This window comes from Plecotus auritus, assembly GCF_963455305.1.
Source record: "Plecotus auritus genome assembly, chromosome: 5".
Taxonomy (NCBI): domain Eukaryota; kingdom Metazoa; phylum Chordata; class Mammalia; order Chiroptera; family Vespertilionidae; genus Plecotus; species Plecotus auritus.
This window is the reverse complement of record NC_137776.1, coordinates 13,861,271-13,876,798: the sequence shown is the minus strand read 5'-3', so window position 1 is coordinate 13,876,798 and position 15,528 is coordinate 13,861,271. Positions and strand designations below refer to the sequence as shown.

The 15,528-nt window shown below is 45.4% G+C and overlaps 1 protein-coding gene across 1 annotated transcript in view; it reads right to left on the bottom strand.

The window, feature by feature from the left end:
• Nucleotides 1-4,756: 4,756 nt before the first annotated feature.
• PARD3B (par-3 family cell polarity regulator beta) overlaps nucleotides 4,757-15,528 on the bottom strand; it is a 925,380-nt gene continuing 914,608 nt past the window's right edge. The window contains exon 23 of the mRNA XM_080668084.1: nucleotides 4,757-6,607. Coding sequence (XP_080524210.1) covers nucleotides 6,250-6,607 — 358 coding nt within the window. The 3' untranslated portion in view covers nucleotides 4,757-6,249. The remainder of the gene's footprint in view (nucleotides 6,608-15,528) is intronic.

Here is a 15,528-nt window from a genome sequence, read left to right as displayed (position 1 = left end):
CAGTGGGGCCACAGGACACAGGGCAGTGGGGCCACAGGACACAGGGCAGTGGAGCAGGAGCAGCTATGCCTACTGTGTGTTGTCATGGTATGGAGCTGTGAAATGCATGCCCGGTTCAAAGAAATAGAAGTAATTTGAAATAACAGTAGCACAAGATATAAAACTAGGAGCAACAAGACATGAGGAGGGAGAGTCACAGTGGACTGATTTATCAGGACTTTGGATTTTAGGCTTTAAGCTGAAAGTAGTAGGGACATCCAGAAAGGTTTAAAGGAGTGGGTGTATATGTGTGTGTGTGGAAAAGAGAGAGAGAGAGAGAGAGAGAGAGAGAGAGAGAGAGAGAGAGAGAGAGAGAGAGAGAGAGAGAGAGATTATATACAGTGGTGTGTTGGTAAATGTTTAACAACTGGGCTCTCCAGAGGGAAGAAGTCCTGATTTGTAGCATATGCCAATTTCTGTGTTGTAAGTGCTTCCAACACAGGGATGGTCTCTTTCAAGCTACCAATGTGACATCACTGAACATGGGGTTGGGAAGAGATATTGACAGCAGGTTCTTGGGAGCTGGTTCAAACTGGATCCAGAGCTCCTGTTTTTGTGACAGGATACATTCTCAAAATAGTTCCATAAGATGTATAGTTCCATTTTACAAATGGTAAAACTGAGGCCTAGAGAGATAAGTATTTTACCCTAGGTTATGCAACTAATTAATGGTGGGACCTTGTTTTAGGTCCAGGTCTGCCAGTTCTCAAAGCTGGTGTCCTTTCAACAAGACTGTATAGTATAGAGATGGGTTGGAAGGAAGCACAGTCAGAGGGAGGAGCCAAATAAAGGTCACTGAAGAGGCTAAGTGAGAGGTGATGAGGCTGAGCCAAGTGTGGTAAGGTGTCAGGAAGCATGGACACATTGGGCAGAGCTGCAGGACGCAATTGCTCGCCTTGCATCACATCAGAGAGGAGGGGCTGGGGGAAGGGGCAGAGTTATAAATGGAAGGCAAGGATAATTTCCAGGTCTGGTTTGTAACTGTGAACAGGGTGGTGCTTATGGCCAGGACAGGGTCATAAGGCACAGTTTTCATTACAAACTTATGTTCCAGTGCGGGCATGTTGAGTTCAAGGGCCTGTGGAAAGTCCAGATGGGGATGTCCAATAGGAAGGGGGAAACCTATGTGCTCAGGAGACAGGCCTGAGTTGGCGATGGTGACCAAATCAATCTAGAGATGGTAGTGGAAGCCTTGGCTATAGATGAACATGCAAGAGACAGTGCGGGGAGGTCTGAGAATAAGCCAATAAAGGGATGGTCTCAAGGAGAATCAACTCAGAATTATGTTTCTGTAGACAAGGAATGAGTGTGTCCAGCATGGGAGTTCAACAGTGCTGGGCGTTGTCGTGGATGCTTTGATGCACTCCCTGACCCCATTTCAGCAATAAACTACTATTCTACCAATTGCTGTGAATACCTCTCAAAGATGACCTCCTGCTGTCGGCCCTCTTTGGGGACTCCCTCACCTGAAGAACACTATCTGGTCCTGGGTCTCTCCTCCTTCCAGGGGTGGCCCGTATCCACTGACCAACACAGTGGGATAAAGGCCTAGCTTCTCTGTCCCACTTGGGACAACTCTGCAGGGCCACCGTAGCTCCAAATTTCCCTGTGGAGTTGCCTGAGACCCAAGTTGGAGTGCATTGCAGTTCAGCTTCTCCCTCTGTCCCATCCAGCTTCCTTCCCCTGCCTTCTGTAGACACTGAACCTAAGTGTGCTCCCAAATAGACATCCTGCTGACTCACCTTCATTTCAGCATCTGTTTCTCGGGGAGCCCAGCATGTGACAGAACCTTACTCCTTGTGTCTTCTGCCCTATGACATTGCTGTTCAATGGTAAGCAGACCAACCCATTCATTCATCAGAGCCTAAAACAAACCGGTGATGGGTGAAAACCAAGACTCTAACATCTTACTGACTGAATAAAGCTTTATTTTAATGCAAAATAAAACAAGAAAATTTTGTATATTCATATATAACAACATCCAAAATTTTTTTCTGTGGTACAAATGAATTCATTTTAAAAAGTCTGTAAAGAATTTATTCTCCACCCCCATATGCCAAAATATGATTCACATATTTTATATTCAGAACAGACTTGGTATCACAGAAGCACAGGAAAACACTAGAAAAAGTGACTGCATCAACAGCAGGTTTTGTTTTTATGTTCCAGTAGTAAACAGCACTGCAGTCAGCATAGATGGAACAGAACTCTCTCAAAGAGCTGAGTCAGGACAGTCTGGGGTTAGTTCATTCTCCACTAGGCTTGTAGTTAAGCCCATCTTTGTAAGTCAGGCGGTGAGTGATTCTATTACTATTTAAGGACAGGAGAGAGAAAGAGTTTCACTTAGAAGTCGTAGCTGCATGTGAGAGTCTAGGCTTATTTTAGATATCTAACTTTTATTCTCCTTTCATCGGAAAGGTGACTTTGTAGGGGTATCTTATGGAGAATCCTCTTTGTGGTCTCATTGTGGCATCATTTCTACCTAAGTCAGTGTGAACTGGGAGTACAGAGAAATAGTCCTGTATGCTGTTTCTGAACCTAACTCCCTCCTGCCTAATTGTACTAAATCTGGACTTTCTGTTGTACATGGATTCAGAAAGCAGTAGCTGTCCACCTGATTTAGCATCAATTTGAAGGCCATTCATTGTGTATTTCAGAGTTTAATGCTGACAGGGATTTTAAAGACACACATTCCTATCCACACCAAATTCTCCAGATCTCTTTATCCCCCTGAAATGTTAAGATGTTCCTCTGAAGAAAATACATGTGGTGGTTACAGGTTAGGGGGATAAATGCTCTTAAGGGCTTGATCTCTATGCCTACGAACCCTAGGCATGACAAATCCAAAAGTTGCTAGGTAGACTGCCTTCAAAAAATAGGTTTACTGCAAGAAGGTCATGAATCTTTGGAAAAAATAATGAACCATGTTTTAATTTTATTGAGTTTGGTGGCAAAAATAAAGCTACAGTGAAGTCTCAAATCTCTTCTACCAGGCAGTTGTGACTGTGGGCCTGTGGATTTCACCATGCTCTCGATTATAGGATCTTTGCTCCATGATGTCCTATGGGGGAGGGGGATGGGGGGTTAATGCATACAGACCAAAAAAATCTAAGAATAATGAGCTTCACAGTAATTTTTTTTCCAATCTTTGTTTGTTACTCAATTGTGATTTAAGTAAATATTGAGCTTGCCTTTCATCCACTGATTTGATATAGTGGGGTAGCAATTATTGTACCAAGAGTGATACTACCACAGCCAATGACACGATAGGCTAATGAAATGTTGTGTTTCTCTCCCTGACAGAGGACTAAATTCTCTTGCATCTAAAATTTTTTTCAGTGGTTTTCTCCCTTTCATCGCTCTACTCCTGTAAAGAGAGACAAAAACAGAGCCCTTTCAAATATCTAGTGACTTGAAGCCAAAAACATCGTTTCAAGGCATAAATGACCCAGCAGTCAGATCACGAGTCAGGTGGGTATATGTCGATGGATTTGCAGCTCCCTGTGACATCATTCCCGGGAGCGCTGTGTGTGTGTGTGTGTGTGTGTGTGTGTGTGTGTGTGTGTGTGTTTGATGGTATTAGTGTTCTGAGCTACAAGGAGATACCTGGTTGAGTTTTTCCAAGGCCCTAAATAAACTGGGAACTATTTTCTGCTACTGGATACCTACTGATTATAGCCTGGTCTTCTAAATACTCTGAAAACCTATTCTCTTAAATACTGGAGAGTTCTGTAACCTCTGGGTGGTGAGGGTTGGTACAAAGGCATTTATAAACCTTACATTCAAGCTGCTCTTAATTGTTGCTTGGCTTGACGGGGCCTCTGTCGTACACATAATGTTGGGTTCTTTCAGGCAGGGTCAATGGGGCATGTGATATGCTTCAGGCAAGAAGAGAAAACTGCTATAATCATTTTGTGGTCCACCTTAATAGTACCTTCACATCATTGGCTGTCTCTCAGGATTAGCAGCTGTTTTACTGTGTATACAACACAAAACCACGCTTGGAGCAACTTACCCTGAGCCTGCCTGCAGAGGGTATTGTGCTCACAAGGTGACAACGTGGTGAAAATATGGGCTTTCTTCCTACAAGGGCTACTCCTCCAATGTACAGAGAATTTGTCTTCATACTACTTTCCCTGGGCCACCTCTTGTGAGCCTTGGCCTTAGTCCAGAAGCAGCCTTCTGGCTGGTCTATGTCCTTAGTCCACAGACATTTGGTTAATCTATGGGACATACAGAAGAGCTGATTTTCAATGCTTCAAACCAAGTTGCATTATCTGTACCTTATCACTTTCTTCTTGAAGGTTTATTTAGATTGAGGGGAAGGCAGCATACAGCAAGTGGGCAGGGAAGCCCTACAGCTCACATGCAGTCCAGGTAAGCAGGGCTAGAGATCCTCAATCTCTTTGCACAAATTGCAAAGGATCTAAAGGCTTAGGAGAGATAAGAGAGGGTGAAAAAAAACCTTTTAACGTCTATTCTCAAGAGGGCCATAAGTAATTGTAGTTTAGAAAATGATACCTCTTAAAGTCCAGTAACACAATTTAAGTCTAAAACCAGCAGTCGCATCATTCTTGGTAACATATCTCTATTTTAAATTTAAAAAATAAGACTAAACTGGGCTAGATGGATACTCTATATATTCAATAATACTATAATTTATTAGATCCTATCAGTCAGAGATATTCTAATATATCAACCAAAATACCTCTAAATTGAACTCAAGACATTTTTATTTTTGGGAGGGAATAAAGAAGGAATGTGGAAATGCATAAAGTATGTCTGCTGCTCCCAGGTTTGACCGTTGCTCAATCTTTTGTTTGCATTCTCATTTGGGTCAAGTTACACGTTTTAGATGTTCTGTTGAAAAAAAGAAAAAAGAAAAATAGCTGCAAAGCTCAAAAGCAATTGGGATGGGTTTTGGAGGTGGGGTTCAGCTTTTCAAAAACATAGATCTTCATTTCCCAATTGGCCATCCTGGCCTTGGTCTTGTCCTGACTGTTGTGAATGAAATCTAGCAGATACAGATTGACCTCGTTTTATGTGTCTTCTCCCTTCCCATCCCTTCTGTTTTCTTTTTTTTTCCCTTTATTATTCCCTCATCAAATTTTCCAGAAAGCATTTTTATCTTTTATTCTCCATACTGCTAATCACACACTTACACACACGCACACACATCCACACACATGGGTCAGCCACCACCATCCACTACCTGCTGGTTCTCAATCTCTGATGGCCACAGTCAGCCCTCCCTGTCCCCGGGGTCCAGATGGCATTGTTTGGCACTGAGTCTGGAATTGGCACCTCCAGGGCATTGCTTCCCCTGTGGCCTAGTCCATGGGCCCTCTTTTTCTCAAGTACATTCTAGTCCTCCAATGGGAGGCTTAAAGCAGAGGCCCCAGTTCTAATAATTCAGGCAGGAGACCTGCGGGTGACTCTGAGACCACGTGTCCCCATGCCATTGTGCCTGGGACATGGGAGGAAGGAAGGTGAGGACCACGGCAATTTCAGCCCTCAACCTGGTCACTGTGGTTCTTGGAACAGATTCCTTCTGGAAGTTCTGACTAGCTTTGCACATTCTCTCAGGACACTAATACTGCATTCGCATCTTATTTTTATACAAAAGTGAGGAAACGTGAAACACTTATACCAAATGAATGGTACCAGGAACCTGAGAAATTCTACAAGTAAAGAGATGCAGTCTTCCTCTGGGTAGAAAACGTTCCAAGGAGATCACAAGCCAAGCTTGCTGTTTCCTTTCTCATTGAAAAACTACTCGCTTAAGACGCCCATGTTTGCAGCCACTCCTCCGACTTAATACAGTGGTTGAAGCTTAGCTTCTGAATGAAGACGATCCAGGGCAGCGGCTGCTCCACGCTGCCAACGCTGTGGGCTGGGCACGCAGGGAGGCAGCAAGGAGGGTATCTCCTGTGTGATTTGCTTGTTCAAATGCCATTAACTCTCATGGGCGTTAATCGTTCTAAAAGTACTTCAAATACCAGGCAGTATTGTTTTTATGGCCCATCCTTCCGCTTTCTCCTGACTTTTCCCCTCCAAAAACTCCTGTTCCTTCTTTTTCTCTCTAATTAGCAGTCGGATGTTACATTCTCAATCAAAAGACCTAATCTGTACGCAGGACAAGTCTTAACAGGAAGAAGGCCTCGAGGAAGGGCGATGCTAGCTGTCTTCCTTTCTGGGCTGTGGTGTTGGCTACACGGCTGCAGTCATGGGGTTCTTCTGCCGGGGGTCCTGGGTCCGGTAGGGGTACTGGTCTGGGCTGCCCCCTCGGGGCCCTGGCCTGCCCATTTCCTGGTAGGCTGGCACTCTGTGGTGCTGAGGGGGCGAGGGCGGGACATCTTGTCGGAAGGGTCCTTTGTGCTGGGGGGCGGGTGGGGGTGGGTAGTACTGGGGATACCGGAGATCTGCGACCCTCAGGTCCGGGGGGCGGGGGTAGCTCCCTTTGGGCGGATGCATGGGATGAGGCCCTGGGTAGTAGGGGAGCTCCCGCTCCTTGTAGAGCCCTCGGGGTGCTGCTGTCAGATAGTCTGCGGGATCGGCGGGTCCTCCCCTGGGAAGAGAAAGCAGACACATGTCAGTAGTTACTAGGCTGGCTGCCCCACGGAAGAAACAGTCCCCATTGTGTGTACGACAGAAGCCCCGCCAAGCCGAGCGGCAATTAAGAGCCCCTTGAATGTAAGCTTTCGGCAAGCCTGTGTACAGCCCTCCGCTGTCACCACCGAGAGGCTGAGAACTTGCCCAGGATTTAGGAGAACAGGTGGGTGTGGCAATGGGAGGTGCGCAGAAGTGACCTGTGCCCTTAAACAGAAGAGAGGGAACCTTCTTCTTCCCCGCCTTCTTCCTGGTGGCCAGTGGAGTGGCCACTGTAGACCACAAGGAGAAAGCCATGGGCTGAGGAAGGCAGGGGCCTGGGTCCCTGACACCTCGGAGCCATCAGATCAGCCAGGACTGTATACACTCAGATGGGTACATGAGAGAGAAATAGGCTTCTACTCGTTTAAATCCTCTTAGGCTAGCCTTTATCCTAGCAGCCAACTAGTTTCCTAAACAAGGCAGAGCTGGGCTCTCAAAGGCTGTGAACATTCCACCCTTTCCTTCTCCGCCTCCTTGAAGCCAGTCCCACGTATGATGGTAGGAACATCCAGGTTATTCGGAGCCATAAGGCTCCCGTGGCTCACACCGCTTCTCTCCTAGGTCTTTGGTGCTCTTCACAGGGGCCACCGTCTCGGTCTACCTCTTGGGTCTTCTGTCACATCCCGGTGGGGACCAGTGTGCCCTCCCCTCTCTCCAATTCCTAGAAGAGGTCCTAACCCAGAGCTGGGAACTGCTCCCCTCGAACCCTGATGAAAGCAATTCTCCAGCGAAGTCGAGACGCGCCAGGCCAGTAGCAGCGTGGGAAAAGCCAAACCAGCTGTCGGTTACACAGCGTAACCAGGAGGCACCCAGGAGGGTCCGGGGCGACAACCAACACTAACAGAGAGCGACCCTGTCTGGATCCTCCGCTAAGACAACAAGCTTCTTCTGATTCACTTGCCATCACAGAAGCAACCCGTCTCCAAACACATGACCACATCTCATCCAGCCCCGGGCCGAACAGATGCCTTCTGTTTGCGGCTCTCAACTCCCATAAACCTTCTGTGCGCATGTACACCACCATCGCCCCAGATCCTTCTCGCTTTTCACCCTCCCCCCTCTTACCATGTTTATCAAGGAAAACAGCAACATTCATAATTAATGAAAAGCTCTCCGACATCAGTGTACAGACTGGTCGAACCATTGAAAGCTATGGTGGTGCTGTGAGAACAGAGTCTGTGGTTAATCAAACACCGTCAATGAGGGTCAGGATCACCCTGTCATCTGCAGGCTGATGTGAACACAGCTCTGTAAGCCCCTCAGATCAATGCAGGTTTGACAAGAGCCGAGCTCCGAGTGTGTGCCAAGCAGCACGTGAGCGCATTTATAAAGATGAACAATAGGGTTCTCTCTCCACTTCTTTGCGTCTTAATTTGGCTATGTATAATAATGAAAGATAGGCCTTCGAGCACGGCGTAATTTAGTCCGTGAGAGTTTTCAGATAAAAAAATTAAATTGTTTACGTACAAGTTATTATAACGTCAACGGCTATGATTCAGTGCAGTGCGCTTCGCTCTATTTTAAATCGCCCGTGACAAATCGGACACGAATGCGCGTCTGTCACCCCAGCCAGGGGAAATTAGGGATCAGGATTTCATCTCTCCTCTCCCGGAGAATTTTATTTTTGATTTAGGAAACTTCCAGCATTCATTGTATCTTTTATCATAAAATATTTTGAAGGCCCTCGCCACTCCCCACGCTCATTTCTATTTCCTTGGGTTCATGTTGGAGATTTCCAAAAAAAACTTAAAAAAAACCACCCTTAACCTGTGCTTTCTCTCAAAATCTACTGGAGATATTTCTCCGCATGAAGTGAAACATGTGGTTTTTCTGCACTCATTTTAAGCCCTTGGGATAAATCACTGACATTTGCAACACACAAACATTATCTGCTTTAAAATGAACACACAGCCGCGCTCCCTGCGGGCCCTCTTAGCCTGGATGTTTCCTGTTTAAAATGGAAAGAGAGAAAGGAGGAATTCCAGGCCTCGGACTTTCAGGGTCCTGTTCTCTCCCTGGAGGCTTCTCTCTTAAAACAGAACATTATAAAAGACAGGCACGCCTTGTTTTTTAATTTTTTTTTTTTTTTACTTTTTGAGAGAAAACCCAGATCAAGTGGCGACAGGGCAGAAGCCACCCGAGAGCCACCAGGACAGTGCCCATGGGGACAGTTGCTATCTCTTTCCACACACCTCGCCCCTGCGACTCCTCCACCTCTCAGGGTGGGGGCGGGGGTCCCCCTGGGCAGAGGGGCAGAGCTCAAGATGCTGCTCCTCCGAGGGAGGCTCTATGCCTGGGAGTGTGCTTACATGTGGCAGAGACCAAGTAAGGTAGCTGTTCTTTGTCAAGAAATGAAATAATGGAAATCGTCTTACTCTGTAGAGCTCATCACAATGGTTATCGTTTAAAATTTTTCATAGAGAAGGAAAACAATAAACCGGCCTATAAAAACACCGTTTAAAGTTCAAAGGGTGCTCAGAAGATTTGTCTTTTTTTTATTGGGGGGGGGGAGGGGAGTTGCTGTTGTTTATAATAACTTTTTGCTCAAAAGTAAGCATTTTCTACAGACTTCCCCCAGAACAACAGAGAAGTGCTTTTGAATAATGTTCACACACACACATGTGCACCGTGTGCGCGCGTGCACACACACACACACACACACACACACACATATGCATGCATATGTGTGAATGATTTTTAAACAGAAAAAAAAAGCCCTCCTCATTAACTAAGGAACTTGATAGGAAAAGGGGAGAAGAAAAGGGAGCTGAAATTTTAGCCTTGTTAACCTCGAGTTTCCCTTTTCACAGTGTCTTTATTTGGGTGAAATTTCGCATTTGACGGAAAGCACAGAAACCAATCCATTCTGAGGCCTAAGAAACGCGTATCGCAGTGACCAGTGCTTTGATCGACTCTGAGGAACTCAGCAGCAGCTTCCTCTGAAGATGGTGATGCAAACAAGGGTCCAAACAGAACATGTATCAGAACTTCCAGGTCCCTCATTTTCCACATGACCTCCTGAGCTTCATCTGTAGGTGTTACTGTTTTTCTTAAAATCCATTTCCCACTGAAAACATCACCCAAGAATCATATTTACTTAAGGGAAGAGAAACAAGCCTATGTTTGCTTTCTTTATAATACAACTCTTTGAGGAAGTTGCCATGAAAATATCTATATTTTTAAATGTTCACATTTATTTACTTTTTTATTTCAGTTTTGATTAGGCTCATTTTTGAGGCCAAAAGGATTCAGATTTTGCTCTGAAAACTCATAGGAACTATCTCAGACGTACGGTTGCCAGTCACATAGATGCATGCAATAATGAAAGTTGACCTTTAAGTCTAAACGTGAGAAAGCTATATGATACAGACATGTGAAGAAACAATAAGGATCACTTTCTTTATATGAGGTTTTCTTCCTTTTGCCAGTTTGATATGTCGCTACTTTTCATTGAACAAAGAAGGGGCTGAGTATCAGAGGCTACGTGGGCCAGAGAGCCAGCCCCTGGGTACCAACAGTCTTCAATTTATGGAAGGATGGAAGGTATGCTCCTCTGTTTGGTAAGACAGTCCTATATTGGGGAAGGGCTCATTATTGGATGAACGGAGTCACTGGAAAAGCATTTTAGTTAGGGATGAGATGGCCATACTTACTATACTTACTGGCATAGATGAAGGGGCATGAGCTATTTTGAATCGTCCCATCTCTCCTTGCATTTCTCCTCCTTTCCCCCCTCAAATGCAGAGAACACCTCTTACTTCGGAACTTACTACAGCCAATCATTCCCACCTCATCATCTTTCCCCTCCCTTGTGGCTAGTTTATCTACTGGCCTGGAACACAAGCTTCCTGAAGGAAGGAACTGAGCCTCATACATCTATTATTTCCCTCAGAGCTTAGCACTGGCCTTTGCACATCGTAAGTGTTCCATAAATGTCTATTGAATGTGTTCAAAGGAGTTTAACATAAAGAGAAAACCCACTAACATCCCCAGTAACCATAGAGGGTCAGGTGTGTTTAGGGGCTGTAAGTGGGTAGCTGGGTGGAGGAATAAAAAGAGAAAGTGGACTCCCATTGAGATCCAGCGACTACAATGGCTGAGGTAAGACTACTCCCTAATTTTTCAAAAAGGAGGGATGAAGGCGGGAGGGCAGTGGGTTGAAAAAAAAGAGTTGGATTGTGTCCAACACAGAATGACTGTGAACTTGATCAGGGCATAGATTATTGTGTTTGTCTTCTTTGCCAAGAACAAAAGTATACTGTCTTATCTCTGTTGTCTCACATGGTACTTGTAACATAGTAGGTGCTTAATAAAGCTTGGACTCGAATTTAATTGCCTTGACTTACCAGTAAGTTTAATGTGACTAATTGGTGATTCAAGAATCATTTAAGGATTGTTTCTATGATGGTCTAGCAAAGACATTTTCTTTATTTCTGTCAGAACATAATAATCTAGGAACATCTTACTGTAAAAGTTTAAAAAATACAGTACTCATGATTCTATATAATAAAAGCCTAATATACTAAGTGTCCAGTCGACCGGTTGGCCATTCAACCAATCAAAGCATAATATGCTAATGATATGCTAAGGCTGCTCAACCGCTCATTATGATGTGCACTGACCACCAGGGGCCAGACACTTGTACCAGTAGGTTAGCTTGCTGCTGGGGTCCGGCCTATCAGGACTGAGCAAGATAGGCTGGACACACCCTGGAGCCCTCCTGTGGTCCCTCCCCCACTGGCCAACCTCCTGCATCTCTCCCCAGCCCCTGTGAGGTCCCTCTACGGAACTTGATAGGAACTTGCCTGGCCTGTGCCCACTCACAATCCGGGACCCCTTGGAGGATGTCGGAGAGCCAGTTTCAGCCTGATCCTGCAGGCCAGGCCAAGGGACCCCACTGGTGCATGAATTCGTGCACCAGACCTCTAATCTCAAATAAAAGGTCTTAGGGAGACAATGTCAAAGGTGAAAACCAGGTGCAATCACCACTCTTTCAAGTACCTGGGCTTGAGCATAGATAAACACCTTCCAGAGGTAGAGGTCATGTCCAGTTGCCCTCTGTCACAGAGCTTCCCAACCTTTTCTCCACCAGAACACACATGATGGGTGACCTTCATATGAACCACAAGAGAGGCAGAGGCTAGGATTATGCAAACTTCTCTACCTCCTGCTGGAACTGAATGCCCTTCCCTCCCACGCAACAAAACGAAACAAAAACACAGGAGATTCAAGTGAGTGGGGGCAACATTATCAAAAGTGACAAATCTTTGCAATAAATAGCCGATCATAATTCACCTACCAGTATGTGTATCAAGCCTGAGTTTAAAAACCGCCACTCCATCCATCCAATGAGCTCCCTTTAGGAGGAAGGACAGGTGAAGTTGAATGACAGGGGAAAAACATCTAGGGTTGAGCCGGAGGTTAGCAGGTGTGAAAATAAGATACGCAGTAAAAAGTGTGAAAGCCATGAGGAAAGGCTCCCGAAGGGCAGAATCCTGTTCTTCTTAATTTCTGTAAAATACTACCCATGCTAATCACTGCAAAACAAAGGTAGCCTCTGTGGGTTTCCTTTTGTGGTAATAATTGACTGTGAGCAAATTTGGGGTTCAAAGGAAAGGAAGTAACATGATGTAAAACTGCTGGTGTTAAGAGAGGTCCTTGTGTTGAGAGGCAGAAAGTCAACGTTACTCTCAAGTACGCCACGTGTAGGTTACTTAGTGGGGAGCTGATGTTGGTGCCTTTCTCTCTGATTCTTCAACAAACGTGGCAAAGCTAAAAAAAGATCAGCACACACAGTATTCGTGTAGGCGCTGGAGTCCCCCGCGCTATGTGGCCAGCGATGCTTTCAGTCTGTGTGGAAATTCCTTCCGTGTCAGATTTCCAGTTACAGGCCTTCCTCCTCCACCAGGTGTGAAGGTGGCTGCCGGGATTAGCAGAGCCCTCCGCACTGTACACGACAGAGCTATGATTTCTGCAGATTTTACAGAATCGTAAAATATAGTGTTCATTTGATGGCCTATGTTACAGAGATGATTTCAAGAAAAGAAAGAAAAGCCACTTTCATCACTCACATTTCCCATGGCATTATGAGGACCGGGCTCTCGCTCTTTGCTAAGAACTGAGTGGGAAGAGATTTATCAGCAGATGCCTTTGGCCCTTGTTAACACCAAGGAAATGTTTGCAAAGAAAATGAAAGAGGAACGAGAGTGACTGAGTGCTCAGAGGACATTTCTGAAACAGTTTGAGACAGTTTTAGAATTTTGGTCACTCACATTTAATTTCTTCTGTTATGTTTTACAACAGTAACCACAAATAAGAATTCAATTATTAACAGAATTCATGTGTAATTAGTATGGGACCCTAGATAACCCGTTAGCAGATATTATCTGGAAAATGACCCTTAAGAATGTTTCATCCTATCAGACAGTGGGAGGTATTCCCTAAAAATGGTCCTGCTAAAATAATTTTCTTTATGAGGGGGAGTGAGATTTTTAAAGTGGGTGCTGAGGACAACTAAAAGAGGTAACATGAGAATATAGTATAGAGAGAAGGAATCTTAGAAAGCTCAAACTGCTGTGAGTGGCCCCTCAAAAGTCCTGAAATCCATCGAGTGATACCTGCATATACTTATCCCATGGTCTCTTTAACCTCAGAAGAGACTATTTAAAGAGAATAGCAACACCCTAGCAAATTTGGCTCAGTGGGTAGAGTGTCAGGCTGTGGACTGAAGGGTCCCAGGTTTGATTTTGGTCAAAGGCACATACCTCAGTTGCAGGCTCCTCCCCGCCCTGACCCTGGCCAGGGCGTATGCAAGAGGCAGCCAATTGATGTTTCTCTCACATGGATATTTCTCTCTGTCTTTCCCTCTCTCTTCCACTTTCTCTAAAAATCAATGAAAAAATACTCTCGGGTGAGAATTAAAAAACAAAAATAAAAAAAGAGAATGACAGCCAAAGTAACACATCATCATCATTTGTTAGGCCACGAAAATCCTCTCTCTCTCTCTCTCTCTCTCTCTCTCTCTCTCCCTCTCTCTCTCTCTCTCTCTCTCTCTCTCTCCAGCAGTCCTGGAATGTCAATTCTAAATGTTGAAGATTTTATCAAATTGTCATGCAAGAGATGACAGTTCAACTTCAAGGTCAGACTTGGAGGACCAACAGGTTCAAGAGCGTAGAGTCCTGAATTCTAAAGACGGTTTGCCTGCCCCTTAGGAGAAGCCCTGCACAGTTGCCTGCCCCAGGTCACTGCCTGCAGACAGGACATTCTAGGAGAAAACACACTGTTGGTGAGGGCTGTTTTTCCCTGATGAATTTAGGCTTTATTTATTTTTAGAGTACTACATACAATTGATGGCTAAGATATGCCTATGTCTTATCCAAAGGTATTCAGATATCATAGAGCTGCCACATCTTTACCTGCCCCCATTGCTCTGCTATTAATTTCTATGCCTGGGCAACTGGAGGATTTTGATGTAAATACCTATAGTATTAGATCATCAGAACCCCTCTTCACCGAGGGCAAGGACCACAGCGAAAGAGTCTTAAATATGTCCACCTTCGTGTGTGTGTGTGTGTGTGTGTGTGTGTGTGTGTGTGTGTCGGGAAGGGCTTTTGCACCATAATTTCATTAAGACCCGAGTGCACGCTGCCACGGCAATTCTCTTACTCTGTAATTCAGAAGCAGAAATATCTGTGCTGGGAAGAGTTCTGCTACACTGCCTGACATGCTTAGGAACAAACATTGAAAGCTGGATTTCGACTTGCCAAGGTTCGAAGGCTGCCACACACACTGGCTCTTTCCCGAGTGCCCACAGCAGCCAGTTCCATCCTAAGCATTTTCTCCATGCTAACATGCTAACATGCTTGGTCCTCACAACAGCGGTACAGGATAGGTACTGTGATCAGCCTAGGTTTGCAGGTTAGAAAGACGGGGAGATGAAGTAAGTTGACCAAGGTCACTCAGGAAGTAGCAGGGCCCAGAATCAAGCCCAGGCCGACCGATTGGGAGGTCACATGCATGGCCACTAAGCTAGCCATGCAGCCTCTGATCTCTCTTGCTTGTCACCTGCTCGCAATGTGACTGTTGGCAGGAGAGTAAGGAGTGTGGTTTTTGCGCAGTAGGATCTGGAGCAAGAAAGTGATGTGAATGACCTCCATGGGGGGATGGCTCCACACGGAGATTCTGCAAGCACCTGAAACCTCACAGGAACAAGATGAAACCATCATCTCTCCCCAGAGCTGCTGCCCCTCCAGAATGACACACTCCACATCAGCCAGCCAGGCCAGCAACCTAGGCTCCCTCTGTCATCCCCACTCCAGCCAGAAACTGGGTTCCAGAAAACACTCTCTTAAATATTCTTGGCTGTCCACCCTCACTGCCGTGGCCTGACTGCCCTCACATCCCTCTTCAACTGGACAGGCAATAGCAGACCAGGGCTAGCGGACAGGCAGGCAGTGCGGTGGGCCAGCTTCACAAGACAGCAACTCAACAACCCAGAGGCAGGCGCACGCGAGACTGAAGGCAGTTGAGTTCTATAACCTTCAAGGCCGTGGCCGCCAACTCAGAAGCAGTTTCAAGCGCATTGCACTCACACTCAAATGAAAACGTGGTGCAGTTTTACAGCCAGGTGAGCTCAGTTTTCTTCTGGGGACTGTGTGAGCATTTACTTTTTTTTTTTTTTTTGATATGATACTCTCGAATGTAAATCCTGACAACTGGCAAGTTTTTTTGCTTGTGTCTGAATATGAGATCTGCCATAAACCTTTTTATTTTTATTAACGTCAGGTAACCTTTTCTCCCAAACTTATAAGACTAGGTGAGATTAAAATAACATACTTC